The 17,741-nt window shown below is 38.3% G+C and overlaps 1 protein-coding gene and 1 long non-coding RNA gene across 7 annotated transcripts in view; one reads left to right on the top strand and one right to left on the bottom strand.

Annotated features, from left to right (window-relative positions):
• The window catches only part of LOC147268429 (uncharacterized), a 172,319-nt gene that overhangs the window by 139,303 nt on the left and 15,275 nt on the right, over nucleotides 1-17,741 (bottom strand). The gene's annotated exons all lie outside the window — the stretch shown is intronic.
• Nucleotides 910-14,545, top strand: LOC147268431 (immunoglobulin-like and fibronectin type III domain-containing protein 1). Its single transcript, XM_086200915.1, has 21 exons — nucleotides 910-955; nucleotides 1,951-2,073; nucleotides 2,456-2,595; nucleotides 3,082-3,181; nucleotides 3,437-3,518; nucleotides 3,605-3,797; nucleotides 3,930-4,043; nucleotides 5,108-5,276; nucleotides 7,260-7,532; nucleotides 7,621-7,836; nucleotides 10,432-10,556; nucleotides 10,744-10,885; nucleotides 10,962-11,255; nucleotides 11,412-11,714; nucleotides 12,011-12,190; nucleotides 12,281-12,409; nucleotides 12,516-12,595; nucleotides 12,761-12,953; nucleotides 13,445-13,741; nucleotides 14,120-14,446; nucleotides 14,541-14,545. Exons 1-21 carry the CDS (start codon nucleotides 910-912, stop codon nucleotides 14,543-14,545), a joined length of 3,531 nt encoding a protein of 1,176 aa, XP_086057041.1.

Below are 17,741 nucleotides of genomic sequence, written 5' to 3'. Positions count from 1 at the left end.
ATGGCCAAGGGCAATGTTTTTGGCAGACCTTTGTGCAGACATAAAAAGAGAGACTGCTCGTTATCAACTGAGGTTCTCGGTTAGGTCTTGGACTTAAACTGAATCCTTCAACAAACACACTAACTCAACAAGTCTACAGATTGGCTGTGTAGCTTTGTCCGTATAGGGTGAAGTAACTAAACGTATGAAGGACTAATATTCAAATTCTATTGAAGGCTTTCGATGCAGACACCTCGTTTTCTAATATCTGATGCCTTCTAGAATGTATTTAGATACATTTTTAGGTATTAGAAAAGATTGCTGGAAACTCCATTCTAACGCTTGCTTGAGGTGGCTTTTGCTTTTTTGAAAAAGGAGAAAATGGAGGAGGAAATTTTAAAATAAAAAGCTTAAAGTTAACTTGACAAGTCAATGTATTTACAAATTATTTCAATCGAATTCAATCCCTTTATTTTCCGTGTACTGTATTTAACAAACCTCTACATTGGACAGAGCAGCCTGTGAGTTCTCTCTCTGCTCGCATCAGTATGTCTTCATTCATGGGCTCAGTTTTATTCTGTGGCTACATACACACACAAACACATACACACTGTGCAGGTGGCTGCAGGTGACAAGAGAGGAGGAAGAAAATAACATGAAAGTAGGAATTCAAATTGACAAAATTTTATCATTGTTATTTCAATATATTATCTGGCTGTAATATCCATTTTAATTGGGAGTTTATGATTCTATTTGCCAATTTCATCCATTTTACACTGTGAGTGAAATCTCTTTGTTGCACTGTATCACTCATTATAAGGATGCATGTCGGCACATTAACAACACTGTCTTAAATATTGAGACTTCCCTTCATTCTTCATTACAGACTGGGGAATCTTCTTGAATCCATCCCAAAATAAATGATCTAAGATGTTTAAAAAATCTAAAGTGACCGATGGCACAGCGGCTGGCCAAGGTAAGCAGTAAAACAGGATCTACTAAACTATAAGGGGCACTGCAGAACAATATCTGAAATGCAACCAGTGTCTGTTTAATTTGGGCTTCATTAAACGTTGTTTTTTGTTGTTGTTTGTATGATATTTTTCACAGTTAGGTGAGAAATAACCAAATACAAACTAATTCTAGAAATGCTATTTTTTTAGTACCCAACTTAATCATCAATTCAAACTTTCAAAATGTTTAAGTAAAGTTAGTAATATTCAATGTGTCCCAGACCCACGGGGAAAAAAGTTTGAAGCTGTAATTTCCTGGCAGCATTTGACAATAAAATGTGCCCAACTCATAATACTAATGGAAATATGGGGGGAAAATGCAATGGAACACATAAAAAATGCTAACTGTCTTCAAAGCGTGCGATGATTGTTTGATACATATATATATATAAATAACATCCCCAGGTTTAATTAGATAATCCAAATTTCAGTGCTTATACCATGTTGACATGTGCTTTATGTGCTCCTTGTGCCTCCATGTGCATTATCAGATCCTGCTGCAGAGAATTGCAATGGTAAAGAAGGTATGCTTAGGGAACCATAGAGAAGCTCATTATCGTCCTTCTTTTTCCTTTTTCTCATCCTGCTCACAGAGGCATGAAGAACTGATATGCAATAGATGCATTAATGTACAATAGTAGCGTACATATCTTCTCCGTGTAGATATGTAGGAGCATTATTACATGTCTGTTCTAAGGGTGTAATGGAAGCATGGATTCAAAGGAAAAGACTACTTTTTTTTACTTTTATTAAAATGTAATAAAAGGAATGACAATAAATTCACACAGTGTAACATGAAACATTCTAATATTTCATGTATTAGAATATGTTTCACTGTGGTTTGTGGGTGATGATTTAATTTCACAAGTTTATAGGTTGAATACGATAATCATCTTCATTTTTCATGTTCTTGAGTCGAACATATTGTCAAAGACATTTAATGTTTCAATAATTACAGTGGGAATCAAGAAGAAGTCAAAGGTACCCGGGGTGATGATTACACAGTTTAATGAGACAATACCAGAGGGAAAATGCCATCCAGACTTCACCCGCAAGCCAATCGCTTTGACCATCCAAGAGGGTACGACTGACAGCACAAAAATTCTTTTATCACATTAAATTCACAAACTATTCCTAAGGTGGAGCCTTCATGAACCTGCATAGATCCATATACCTCAGTCAAGCAGGCCTCTGCTCCCTCTAGCTTTGCAACAAATTCATAAATGCCCAGACACGTCATGTAAAAACCCACTGTCTCTGATTCACAACCAGGAGAAGTAATTGTGAAGTAAACTGATCAAAATGCAAGGCAAGTGCAGACTATAATTGTGATCAGCATATATTTTTAAGAAATTAATTTGTAAAGCCAGACATACTTTGATGAGCAACATTTTAATAGCAATATTAACATCTGTTCATTCACTTCAATAACAACTTATACTAGCTTTACTTTTTTCGTGCAGGCAAGTTTGCTTTTTTCAAAGCCATCGTTATTGGAGATCCTAAACCAACTGTGACATGGAGCAGAAATAATGGAGATGTGTCAGATACTTCAAGATACCAGACCAAATATGATCCCAACTCCAATGAGCATACATTTGAGGCAAGTGATATGAATCAACTACTGTATAACACAATACTGATATAAAGGAGCGATAACAGCACAGGAGATGAAATAGAAAATGGAAACAAGAGGAAATAACACTCAGAAGAAACTATTAAATTACCTTTGTCATCAAGTCTGCTGAACCCTCGGTATTTGCTTTGCCAATTACTCCTTCAACGTGGGTGACATGAGGGGATTATATTTATCAAGCATCAATTAATTGAGGGAGTTGCCTAACCCTGCATCCCCCAGATTCTCATCTGTTTGAGGCAGTCAATTTAAAAACGCCATGCATGATGGCATCTCAAGCATTATGAAAGAATAAGGCAATTCATTTTAATTACTTAGGGATGTTAATTGGATTTGTTACCATTTCATAGAAATACTGTATGTAAAATAGAAGTCGTGTGAAACTTGTTGACAATGCCAGCTACGTTGCACGGAGTTAAATGCAGTTTATATATCATGTTCAATGTCTTCTAGATGCCCAGTGTTATGCCGGAACAAGCCGATACCTATAAATGTTTTGCCACAAATGAATATGGACAGGCTATGGTCACAGTAGTTCTGAATGTTATTGAAGGTAAGGGCAGGTTTGTTTTTTTTTAATACTATGTCTGTAAAAGCATGTACACTTTTTTTGTTTTAAGCACTGGAGTCAATTAATCTGGTACAGACCCAAGAATACCCCCCCCCCCCCATCCACTTCAAACTGAGTACACTCAATCTGACAATCCAATATTCACAAGTCTATTCCACTCATTGCTGTAATTATCACTTGTAGGTTGTTTAATTACATGGATTTGTTTAATGTGACTGCTTTCGATTTGTCTTTCAGTTGGTTACAAAAAGGATAAAGCCCAGCAAAAGGACGCAGAAGCCGTTGATCTTAATTTTAAGACTGTATTAAAAAGAAGAAGGTTGGTTTGTGTTATATGTGTTGGTCTTCCATGTTGTAAAGATTTGCAAGATTGGTAAACTAATCTCACCCAATTCTTATTTCTAGTAAAGTGCGTCCAAAATCTGAACAGCCAGAGAAGAGAGATGGGGAGATAGATCCTAAATTCTGGGAGCTCTTACTTAGCGCTGACAAAAAAGACTATGAGAGAATCTGTGCAGAGTTTGGTGTGACTGATTTTCGTTGGATGTTGAAGAAACTAAATGAAATGAAGAAAGAAAGAGAGGAAGAACAAGCTCAGGTTTGCCATCTTTTGATAATTACATGTCATTTTCTTTATCATTTGGATTGATGCTGACTGTTCCTTCAAGAGAGGGAGGTGTATTTCGAACATCCTGGTTAATGTTTCATTCTTTATTCTGTTTTTTGACAGTTTGTACGAAACCTGTCAAACCTGAAACCAATCCAGGTCAATGCAGATGGTACAGCATCCTTTGAGATTGACATGGATCTCATTGACCCAAGCAGCTCAATATACCTGTATAAGGTTAGTTTGAAAACAAGGCTACATGCATGCTATTAGCAGTCCTGCTAAACCACAGTTCATAACCACAGTAAATCCACTACAAGTTTGTGGAAAATCTGAGTTGCCCTTGCTAATATATTCTTTACTAGACTATGTACAGACTGACAGAGACAGATTAACGTCCTCACCTGAACAAAAATGTTGAAGGAAAGGTTATGTGATATTTACTAACCCCTCTCAGCTTTTCTCTCGCGGGAATCACCTGTGATTTAACTTGTCAGGACACCAGTGGCTGGATTTAAAACATAGGGCACATCAGCTGTTTCAGAAGCAATATAGCTAGAAGCAAGCGCTAATCTGATGTGTCAGATGGTTTATTTCACAGAGCCATCTGAAAAGTCATCCATGGAAACTGTCTGGAAAAGGGCAGACACTTTCAAAATGTACTTGGCACATGATTTGATGAACCATCTGTTTGTTGTTTCCCATCACGGGAAAACTTTCTATAGATCAAGGAACTGACGTGGAAGCCAGTTGACTTCAGAGGAGTGAAACCATCTTTTCCACTGAGAAAGGCCTTAAGTGCCATCTACATGCTTCTTTCAAAGCAGAAATACTGTCCAGTGCTGATGCAATAGCAGCATCTATGCTAACTTCTTCAGGAGCTGCCATTTTTATTTTGTAAGAACAGCTGCTTTTTTTTTCTGTTTTTGCAGCCAACCATTTTTTCTCCATGGATACTTAAGTCACAAACACAAAGCCTGACAAGATGGTTTCTCTCAAGAGCATGATGTCACAGAATCATCTTGTCAGGCTTCATGTTATGCCTTTGTGTCAAATTCAGCATCCTTTTAGGAGCCACTTGCAGGCAAGATGACTACATTGCAAGTCTTAAATGGTCTTGACGTGAGTCCTTGCCTTAAGTGCCCTTTACTGTCTCAATACTAGAAGCTTATGTTTCGTAAAGTCCTGATGTGATTCCTTCTTTCTATGCAAATCCAATAATTGAAATTTCACCTGCTATCATCTTGGAGCTATAATTCAAGACCTGAAGGTTGAAGTTACATCAAGTATTTCTCCAACAGGACGGTGAAATGATTCCATACACAAAGGAGCTGGGAGAGCAATTGAGGCACAGCCTTAAACAAGTGGGGAAAAAGTATGTTTTCAGTATGAGAGAACTTTTGCCAGAAGATGCAGGACTTTACCAGTTGGATGTAGAGGATGTGAATATGTTCTCAACCGATTTTAAAAGTAGGTATAAAAAATGTACCCATATTAAACAAGTAAGCCATGATTTGTGGTAATATTTAAAATCAGCCTTGGACACTCTCTCTTTCTGCAACAGAACTATGAATGAACACATATGGAATCATGCAGTAAACAAAAAAGTGTGAAATAACTAAAAACATTTTTTGTATTTTACATTCTTCAAAATAGCCACCCTCTGCTTTGATTACTGCTTTGCACACTCTTGGTGTTCTCTCATTGAGCTTCATGAGGTCATCACCTGAAATGGTTCTCCAGCAGTCTTGAGGGAGTTCTCAGAGATGCTGAGCATTTGTTGGCCCTTTTGCCTTCGCTCCACGGTCCATCTCATCCCAAACCATCTGGATTGGGTTTAGGTCAGGTGACTGTGGAGGCCAGGTCATCAGGCACAGCACTCCATCACTCTCCTTCTTGGTCAAATAGCTCTTACACAGGCTGGAGGTATGTTTGCGTCATTGTCCTGTTGAAAAATCGATGACAGTCAAACTAAACGCAAACCTGATAGGATGGCGTGTCGCTGCAGGACACTGTGGTAGCCATGCTGGCTCATTGTAGCTTGAATTTTAAATCAATCCCCAACGGCATCACCAGGGCGGCATGGCTCAGGGGTAGAGTGGCCGTCTAGCAACCAAAGGGTCTCTGGTTCGATCCTCGACCCCAGTGACCATGTCAAAGTGTCCTTGAGCAAGATACTGAACCCATAATTGCTCCTGATGAGTAGGTAGGCGCCTTGCATGGCAGCCTCCACCATCAGTGTGTGAGTGTGTGTGTGAATGGGTGAATGAGATGACACTGTAAAGCGCTTTGAGTACCGCTAAGGTAGAAAAGCGCTTTATAAAATTGAGTCCATTTACCATTTACCAGCAAAGCCCCCTCACACCATTACACCTCCTCCTCCATGCTCCATGGTGGGAACCATGCATGTAGAGATCATCCGTTCACCTTTTCTGTGTCGCACAAAGACATGGCAGGTGGAACCAAAGATCTCGGATTTGGACTCATCAGACCAAAGCACAATTTCCACTGGTCTAATGTTCATTCCTTGTGTTTCTTGGCCCAAACAAATCTCTTCTGCTTGTTGCCTTTCCTAATTAGTGGTTTCTGAGCAGCTGTTCAACCATAAAGGCCTGATTCCCGCAGCCTCCTCTGAACATTTGATGTAGAGACGTTTCTGCTACTAGAACTCTGTGTGGCATTTATCTGGGCTCTAATCTGAGGTGCTGTTAACTTGTGATTTCTGAGGCTGGTGACTTGGATGAACTCATCTTCAGCAGCAGAGGAGACTCTTGGTCTTCCTTTCCTGGGCGGTCCTCATGTGAGCCAGTTTCATCAGCGCTTGATGGTTTTTGATTAATTCTGACAGTTGTCAAATCAGGCTGCCAGCTGTGTACCAACCTGACTTCTGCACAACACAACTGATGGTCCCTACCCCATTAAGAAGGCAAGAAATTCCTCAAATGAACCCTGACACGGCAAACTGGTGGAGTGAAAACATTTTCAGGTGACGACATCATGAAGCTCATCGAGAGACGGCCAGGGGTTTGCAATGCTGTCAACAAAAGGTGGCTACTTTGAGGAATCTAAAATATAAAACCTATTTAGTTATTTGAAAAAAAATTCTTAGCTACATAATTTCATATATCTTGCTTCATATATTTGAAGTTCTTAGTATGTTGTATGATGTAAAACTAAAGAAAAAACATGAAATGAGAAGGTGTCCAAACTTTTGACTATAGATAGATAGATAGATAGGTATAGATCTAAATCTATATACAGTGTATGTTTGTGTGTATATACACACACATTTATATACAAAACACACACACACACACATATACATATATATAAACATATAAACATATATGCACACATTTTTGCTGTATCACAGATGCCTAAATTAAAAAGTATGTCCCCTCTTTATCAAAATGCTGAGGTCTAATCTAAATTGATTCACTTGTTATATTTCAGTTCCCATGGTGGATTTCTTGGTGAAAATTCAGGAAGTGAAGGCAATGGAGAGAGAGGATGCAGTTTTTGAGTGTGTCCTGTCAAATCCCTTCTCCAAGATTTTGTGGTTTGGCAAGAATGTCCCACTGGAACAAGGGGATAAATATGATATTGAAGTTTCAGAAGACAAGCTCATCCACAGGCTGGTGGTCAAAGACTGCATGGTTGTAGACAAAGGGATTTATTCTGCCTGTGCAGGAATAAAATCATGTAATGCTTGGCTTGTTGTTGAAGGTAAGACATTCAATTCCAGAAAATGTTCAGTTAAATATACCAATTATTGCTTTTTATTTAATAACATGTAAAACTCCTTTCTTTTTAGCGGATAAAAGTGCACAAAAAGGCAAGAAATCAGCAAGGAAAACAACAAGAGCAGGAGGATCTGGTAAGGACCTGCAGAAAATAGCCCAAGAGCAACAAGGAAAATTGGAGAAGGAAAGAGAGGAAAGGAAGGAACAAATTAAAGCCGCTAAAGAAGCTGCAGCAGCTGCACCTCCACCTCCACCTGACACCCCTGCAACCCCAGCATCTGCACCCAGTGGGGCTCCAGCTGTGACTAAACAAAAGGCACCAAATGTCCCTGAACCAAGTAAGAATGGCATCAGCAACACCTTTCAAACAAATTTATTTCCTAATGCCTTATTAGCTAGACACTACATCTGTGCAACTTTCTATACAAGGTTTCATGTTAGTGATGTGTGTTGACGACTTTGCGGTTGACGCAAGGAGTATTTGAAAAGAACAACTGCAAACCATTGATATGCCATTTGATGCCAACTATAAAAATATATTGTGCTTTGCAAAATATGGAAATGTCATCATGCAGGGAATATGCATTTGTAGAGAGGACATGGCACATAAAAAAAATACAATTCACGCAATTCTCAAAGAAACTTTATCAATAAAACTTTCCTTCATTCACATTTGAAAAATGCTGTTTAATTTTTAAAAAAAGAGTCCAACCCTCTGTATTTCAATTAAGTCAAATGTCTTCTCAGAATAAATCTCTGAGCACTTCTCTTGTGGCAAATATCAAATCCATGAGTGACACGGTCTTTTTTATACTTGTACAACAGAGTTCCACCACATGAATGCCACTCTCCATGACACTACCATGCAGCACTTCAATATGCTTTGACTCTTTCTATTTTTCTATCTGTGTCACAAATGTCTCATGTCATTTGTCAATTTTCCTGTTATATTTACAATTATAATTTGCTGATAAAAGGAACCACTAACAGGCTTTAATGGTTGACAGGGACAGATAAACCAGTAGCTGCAGCCAAGATTACGCCAGCTGAGAAGGTGATGGGCAGCGGTAAGATACGTCATTATATTGCATGCAGTTACACAACAGCAGTCAGGAGTTTCAGTCAGAAGTTTATTTAGTCTGACAGCCTTTATTTTGAAAAACCATGAAAATGCCTTAGAGACAGTTCAGGTGGGGGGGGGGGCTGTTAGATTGTTTTGTTGATGTGTTGATGCTGGTTTTAGTCAGCTAAATTAAACAGGAAATCAGTGCTGACTCTAGATGATTGTGCAACAACTGTTAAGCTGAGAATACTTTGAGGTAAAATGTCACAGTTTACCTGCCACAATCATGCTCATACTCATCACCACAATAATCCTTGGCAGATCCCTGGATCACTTCTTCAGCTTGATTTCAGATTTCAGGGATGCAATATTCCCACTTGGTGTGACTCAAGATGAAAAATAGCGTGGTAGGGAGGATTCTAATAGAATTCAAATATCATGACATTTTCTGCAAGATCATCTCAATTTTTAAGACAAACCACAACCAAATTCAAACCTGAGTGACTCCATTCAGAAGCAGCCAGCATATGAATAAAAACTTTTTGACAAAGAAGTCAAATGTCAAGCCAAGTACAAACCAAGAATTAGAAAGGCAAATCAAGGACAACCCCTGCTGGTGGGCTGATGATACAGATCCTATTTGCAGAATATATTAACATCTAAAAATGTAAACTTTGGCCCTGAGTTGCATTTTCAGCACTTCGATATCTGCTGAGGATCATTGAATAGCATTTAGAATCTGTAGAATACTAAAATGAAACAAAACCTTATAAAAATGCAAATTTACAGAGAAAACCACTATTCCTTTCAAACAACAGGCTTTTGTAAAGGATTAAGGGTAATCCTGGACCTATGTTATTCATATAACCTGCATTAAACACACTCAAAAAACAATAGCTGCGCAATAAAAAAAATTCCATATACTTATTGATCCATACACACGAATATACAGATGCACAAAAAGTCTACTTCAATCTATCCGTGATCACTGTCTGATAAGTAATTTAGAAAAAGCATTAACAGCTGCGGACAATGGTAATGGTTATAGAATATTAAAATGTCAGTAAATCAACTTGTTTCAATGACTTGCTGATGTTATTACATTCATGCCACTCAGCTGGGGAAGCCAGTGATGCTGTGAATCCTGAGCCACCGGCAGTCGGTCAACCACTTGCAGATGCAGGAGATGGTATGAATTCCAATAGTAACACAAACTTTAAGACTGCTAACAGTCTAATTCAATCATATTTTATCTAAACACACACACACACACACACACACACACACACACACACACACACACACACACACACACATACAGACATATACATATATACATATATATACACACACATACATATATACAAACACAAACATATACACATACATAAATATATATACATATGTATATATGTATATGTACACACACATATATTTATTCATACACACATATATATGAGATAAGATGATTTACACATTCTGATCAGAAAGTTCTGAACAAGTGCTGTAAAAATGTCATCATGGTTTTTTTTTATTTCTTTTACAAAGTCTAATGAGTGTATCTGCTTTCTTTTTGCAAAGGCTTGTTTGCTACTTCTCATTGGGTTCCTTCAGAGCATGAGAACACAATTAATGAATTTCCTGTATGCAAAGTAGTATTATCACAAAGCTGACAACATTATTTATTACCGATCAACAATAACTACGTACTTTATGATGATCAGAAGACAGAGGGAACATGCCAGATGTAAGATGTCAGATTACAGATAATCCTAAAAGAGGGCGACACATGAATCTCTTAAGTGTAACTGTATTTTAGGTTCTCCGGAGCCTGTAATTACCTCTGGACTCTCTGATAATTACTCCCTTCGTGGAAATCCAGTTGAATTAACTGTGAAGATGAACATGAACTGCGACGGCACCTGGTTTAAAGATGGAGAGCTGGTAATGTCGACATAACCATACTCAAATTGTAAATCATATTTTCATTTTGAGCGTTGCAAATAATCTGACATGCAATATATTATATATCTTTGAGGTACTACAATTATACAAAGTACTTTTTTTTAATGGTGGTGGTGTAACATATTAAGTGTAATATTCAAGTTCTAACATTGCTTTGCTTTGCTAGTTAAACTCAGGTTCAAGGATCCGGATAACCAAAGATGAAACCTGTCACAAGCTGACAATTCAAAGCTGCAGTGATGACGACTCTGGAATTTACCGTTTTGTATCAGGGGATCGCACTACAGAAGGAAAGGTCAAAGTCGGAGGTATGAGTCACTTTCTTATGTTGTGAAGCTTAAGCGTTATGACTGCTATTACACTGACATGTATTTTGTGCTTCAGGTGTACCTGAATTTAACCCAGATGACCTTCACAAGTTTTGCAAACCTGTGATGGTAAGAGTCGGCCAGAACGCTGCTTTCAAGATGCCCTTCCCTCCTCAGGAGTCTTTGACGGTCAGCTGGTTAAAGGATGGCTCTGAGGTCAAAGATGGAGGAGGACTCAAGATTGTGAAGGAGCCCAATCACAGTCGTTTGCTATTCAGAGACTGTCTGCGGTCCGACACAGGAGAAATAAAAATCCAACTCAAAAACCCATTTGGGGCTGCAGAGGCTGCATCTCAGCTTATTGTGCTTGGTACGAATAGACAAAGAAAACTAATTACAAAAGTTAGAAATACTGACAGAAGAAATCTTTATTTCTGGTATCTATTCAAGCACCCATATGGAGCCATGTGTCATATTTATGTCACATCATTTAACATGAGAAAAAAAACATGATTTTTCCTGACAGATCGTCCAGGCCCACCAGAGGGTCCGGTGGAGACAGTTGAAACCACCTCATCTGTAATAGAGATTAAATGGAACCCCCCCAAAGACGACGGCGGCTCTTCTGTCACAAACTACATTATAGAGCGACAGCAGGCCGGGCAAAGTCTCTGGACAAAACTTGGGGATGTCTCAGCTGACAAGACCTCCTTTAGAGACCGGAATGTGACTCATGGAAAGAAATACAACTACCGCATCTATGCAGAGAACCCTGAGGGCCTCAGCGACACCCTGGAGACAGCTGATAGCATTATGGCTGGCATAATGAGTAAGCGTAGACGAAATAAGTCTCATTTAGCATTCCTCAGCAAATCCCATGTTAATTTCCCTCAGGTTGTAATAAATAAAAATGCCTGTGGTTAGGTTTTGTGCTTGCTTCGAATCATTTATCACTGGTACAAGCTGTTGAAAGTCAACTTTTTATCATTCCTACAATAGTTGGTGCGGGACATTTGGGGATATCCTGCAGTAACAATATGTAGATGTCCTAAAATTATGCCACAACTTTAATTAGTTTTTTCATTATTAATAATGAACCAACTTGTCTCTTACTTCATTCTTTAGTACTAGCCGGTCCACCTGGTGCCCCCCAAGTGGTAAGTGCATCCAAGACTAGTATCAAATTGACCTGGACCCCTCCAGATGATGACAGAGGAGTGCCAATCATTGGTTATCAACTGGAGAAAAGAAAGAAGGACACAAATCAGTGGATATCCCTGAATGCACTAAATGAACCTATTGAAGGTTTGTGTGAACACATGTCTCGATTACCTGACAATTAGCTCATTTCCCATTATTTTTTTTTCAGAATCTTACTTTCCATCATCCTTTCAGATGTTAACTACACAGTTAAAGAAGTCACAGAGGGAGCGGAATATGAGTTCAGGGTTTCAGCAATCAATGAGTCAGGATCAGGAGATCTAAGTCCTCCCTCTGCGATGGTGTGTGCAAAGAATCCCAACAGTAAGTGGTAATCTTATTTTGTTGTGAATATTAATGAGTTAACTTTGTTAACCAGAGCACTGTTTGTTTCTACTGTGCATTTCATGTTTTGTATATTTCCCTCCAGTGAGACCTCATTTTAAAGACCCAGAGGACTTTATTGTTGTCAGAGCAGGAAATTCTGCACGCATAAAAGTTTGCTACGAGGTAGGAATTCATCTAAAAGCTGGGGTGGGTAAAGTCCTTTTCTCCTCGGTTGGAGTTTCATGGATTCCAGCCAGGTCATATTCTTGAGCCATTAGTTTACACAGTGTGACATAACTGTATATGCCTCACACTAATTTCTTTGCTATTAATATCTGGTGTCTCCAGGCTGAACCTTTACCTCAGATCACTTGGCTGAAGGATGATGAACCAATATCCCCATGGATTAAAATCATCAATTCAGAGGGAATATCTCAGCTGGTTATTCCCTCATCAAAGCGCTCAGATTCAGCAATCTACACAATCAAAGCCAAAAACTCTGTGGGTGAGGCCTCTTTCGACATTGAGATTAGAGTCACAGGTAAGAAAAACGCAGATTTTTACACCCTGGATGGCCCTACCATATCAACTCTGTATCAATTTCACGAGCCACAGTTCTTAAGAACAGGAATAAAATTACAAATTTATCTTTGAATACTAATTTTTAATTAAATTTCCTGCATGAAATATGAACTGGGTAATATTAAGTCAATTGCATATCAGTTACAAGCAACTGCTTCATTCAGTGTCTCACGCACACACACACACACACACACACACACACACACACACACACACACACACACGCACACACCAGAGGAATTTGTTCCAAATGAGAACAAATGTTGGGAGAAGTCAGATTCATTTAATGGTTGTGCAGGCTCAAAAGGTTAATAGCTGAAAAGATTTTAACTACATTACAAATTAAGTAATTTAAATGCAAATAGTGGTGCCCCAAATTTTAAACAAAGGAAAGGAAATTAGCAAAGCAACAGAATTTTTTTTTTTGTCATTAATCTTTTCCTCCACTAGATGAACCCAAGAGCCCAGGTCCGGTGGAACTGGAGCAAACAGTCCATGGCAAAGTGGTACTATCATGGGGTCCCTCTCCAGACCAGGAGCTTGACGACCGAATGTTCTACATGGTGTCTCAACACGATTCCAACACCCGAGTGTGGAGGACCGTAGCAGACCGCCTCTTGTCTAACACATACACTGTCAACAACATTCTTCCAGGGATGGAATATCATTTCCGGATCTACGCCAAGAATGATATGGGCCTCTCAGATCCATCTCAGTCACCCACATGGGGTGTTAACAGCAACAGAGGTGGGCTTTTTTTCAAGGTCTTCTTAGGATATGTTTAATGGAGTGATCGCAAAAAAAAAAAAAAAGCTCAATGGACATAAAGGAGAAAGGGGAAATTTTCAAGAGGTAACATTTTTTACTTGTAGGATTTAATACAGTATAAATGTTAGCATCATAACTGCCCTATATTGCCCTGTTGACGTGACTCCAAACACGAGTTCCCTATCATGACCACGCTTAAGTACAGCCTCACAGATTGACCAAGGAACCAAGCCTCATCTTTCCTTGCTGAGAAATACAAATTCATGTCTGAACAACTTCTGGGTTCATGATTACATGAATCATGTGACCTAAACGACTATTTTAATCGTTTCTTCTGTGATTTCTTTTTTCCAAAAGTTCCAATTGTGTCAAATGGATTGAATTCAACAGACATCAGCTTTGAGAGGCCACCATCCATCCTAGTCCCTCTTAAGGTCCACACACCACCCAAAGGTTACCAAGTCTACATGACCTGTGCTGTCCGAGGATGCCCTACGCCCACTGTGTCCTGGTTTCTAAATAACGTGTGCATCAACTCAGACAGCAATTATTACATCACCAACTCATTTGGCGTGTGCTCCATGTATATTCTCAGAGTACGGCCAAAGGACAGCGGGGAATATAAGGTTATCGCTGTCAACTCTTTCGGCAAGGCTGAGTGTTCTACTAAACTTATTGTTAAAGGTAAGGTTCAACTTAAACATTGGAATATTCCATTAAATACCTGTTATGGTTTGATTTTCCAATAATTATTTTTTCCTTCTCATTCACTCCACAGATTGAATGGCATGACAGACTTAGGCAGAGTGTCTTCTCATTACTATTTTTTGGAGATCAAGGAAATGGATCAGTCTGGTTTATGTATTGACGATACTGAAACCTTGTGAAACTGTTTCATAAACTACACGCACAACAATCTTAATTACACTAAATACTAACTTATTTATTTGAATTGCTTCTGTTGTATTTACTCTTTTTACTTTATCAGAAACAGCATACATTGTCAACTTAAAATACACCCACGTCATTTTATTCTGAGAAAAAGCATCCATCTCTTGTACCTGCAATAAATGAACACATTTTCAAATGTTTGTCTTTTACCTCTTCTATATTAATGAATCCTACTTTTATTAAAGGCTCTGTGAAACAGTTGTCAGAGTGCTGTTTGTTTCAGCATATTAACATGTTAAATCATGGGGCTAGGGAGGAACTTGGTGTGGATTTTGACTGCCATTTACATTCGCCAGAAGCGCTGAATGTGCATTTCACCCCCAACTTCATATTTAAAGCATGCGCACCAGAGACTCAGGACATCTGAACATTAGGTTAAAGCATTCAATAGTGTCCCACTTTTGACTTTTCATATGCTATGAAACCAGATTGCCAAATTAAGACAGTAAAATGAGTTCTCTCCAAGTAAATGTGTGATGCTCAAAATAATTTATCAACCATATAACAGCCAGATTCTTTCAAAATATCAAAATGTCAAAGTCCATCGCCTGATGGATGCAGGCATGCAAAAACCACGGAAATTTATTTAATTTCAACAGATGTAAAATTAGTACACAACCCTGAGTGTAGCATGAGTCACCCAATGTTCTAAGTGCTACTGTAAGAGAAAAGAAGGGGACTTTTATACAAAAATCTGTGAAAAAAATATTTTTCTATTATATATATATATATATATATAAATATATATATATATATATATATATATATATATATATATATATATATATATATATATATATATATATATATATACATACATAAACACACACCATATTGGGGATATATCAAGAGATTAACACTAAACGAAGGTAGAAAGGATTTAAAATGGGAAAATGTATATTTCATTTAATTACACCTTTATTCACTCTGCAATCTTCTTCGCTGAGAAAAACCCACTTAGCTGTGCCCACCATGTTTTCAACAACACAACACAACAAACATCTGGGCCCTGTGCACCATGTATATATATCACAGTACGTCATCAAGCTTTTAAGTACCGTCTGCACATTTTCATTACCCTTCCATATAGATATATGTGTAAATATATCTCCACCCGAGCTCCCCAATAAATTGACCACAAGAAGATCCTGGGCTGCAGTTACACCTTTTTATATCTACAGTCAAGTAGATTACAAGATGAGCTTTCAGTGAGACACCTGTCTAACTGCACATATGCGTCAGTCTTAGAGGATCATACATATGTTTGCATGACATATTCTATTTTATTGGAATTCTATACATCATGTGACATAAAAAATTGCTTTTGGATGAGCCTTTTTGACTAAACAGACAAGATGAGGATGAACACCTTGTAGTATCTGATAGTATCATTGATGCTGATTGATAGGTGTGCTGCTGGATGATATGTAGCACAGTTGTTTTTACACTTGCTTTAGGTAACATTGCTCTTCTACCTCATTTCCCCTGTGGTGTCAGAGGTGATATTTGTGTTTATTCTCCACTCGTGTCATCAGGCATTTCTTGGACTTATGGCTGTCTTTATGAGGTCAGGGTGAGTATTAAAACTGTCTGGAAGGGTTTAACCTCTGACAATGTGAACCCCCAATACACACCCACCACACCATTAGCAACTATCTTTTTATAAACGCCACCGCAAGTCTCAGGGGTATGCTGTGACAATTTTGCATTGCATACTTTTAAAGGCTAATCAGAACTGCCAATTTCTAAAGCTCAACCAGATATTATTTTACCGAATAAAACGTATCATGTTAATGTTTATTGACCGTTAAAGTTCATAGCAGAGTGATCATATGACTCTGACCTTGTGGAGTTGAGAGTCTAGACCTTGTGGATTGATGCTTGGCCTCCTTCGTGTGGGAAATTGAAGAATGTGGTTATTGTCGTCTCAGTTATGGACATTATGTATAGTCAGGTCTTTCAGTCATGCGACTGATATTAATGCGAGAATTCATCAGTGTAATTTAAATCGGTGGGCTAGAAAGTGAATCTTGATATCAGTTTATGGTGCCACTGGTGTTTTATATTGTCCTTAGTGATGGAGAAAACTCTTGAATGGATACGGCCAATAACAGATTGAATGAACAGTCATAATGTATTTCTAGTGTCATATGCAAAGTGATCACTTTCATAGGGATGGGAAAGAGGAACCAACACGTTTGACCACGGTTGTAATATGGGTTTTTAACCACGCAAGGGGTTTTTATGTGCTGCAAAATTTTATAAGCAAACAAAAAGGAGTGTCACCTTCACAATACTGCACAGAGAGAAGAGAACGAATGGAGGATGGAAGGCTGAGCGTGTACAACTAAGAAGAAGTGAAAGTAAGTCAAATTTACTTTTAATATAGGCAAATATAAATCAGTCATTTTCACCAACTTAATGAATTGAGAAGCAACAGCAATACTTTAAAATGTGTCACTGAAGTCTTAATTGAAGAAGGAATTAACAAGCGGCAGAGCCAACTGATGATTAGAATGAAGAACAGAGAGGCATCATTTGCTGATAGAGACAGACATTAGGACTGATGTATAATGCATTCTGCTCATGAATATCTAGCATGACACTAATTCACTTAGAGACAAATAGCAGTGAAGGTGACTGAGTTGCACAACAAATGTGATAATAATCTGCCATAAATGGAATCATCCAGATGTGTATGAGAAGAACAAGGTTGGGTTTGAAATTTGAAAAATTTGCATTTGAATCTGCTGCTGCAAATCTTTTTTTAAACTGTATGATATCCTGCTTTGTATATATGTACAAACTACCGTACCAAAGCTTTGAAAAGTCTCATCAGATTTCTAGAGTTGAAAATTTTAATAATAAATGAGAAAATGTGAATTAACTGCTGATCCTATAACACTGTCATTAGAGCCACCACCAGTATACCATACTTCAGTGACTGGTTTAACATGACTAATGAGGGACTGAGTAGGAGCCTATGATCAGTTTGCAGCACAGATATGCATGACACATCGAAGCCTCG

This window comes from Aulostomus chinensis, chromosome 3, assembly GCF_037954235.1.
Source record: "Aulostomus chinensis isolate RoL2024-O1b breed Wild chromosome 3, RoL_Achi_v1.0, whole genome shotgun sequence".
In the NCBI taxonomy this organism is placed as follows: Eukaryota; Metazoa; Chordata; class Actinopteri; order Syngnathiformes; family Aulostomidae; genus Aulostomus; species Aulostomus chinensis.
The sequence above is the reverse complement of the archived record's forward strand: the minus strand, read 5'-3'. Positions and strand labels throughout refer to the sequence as shown.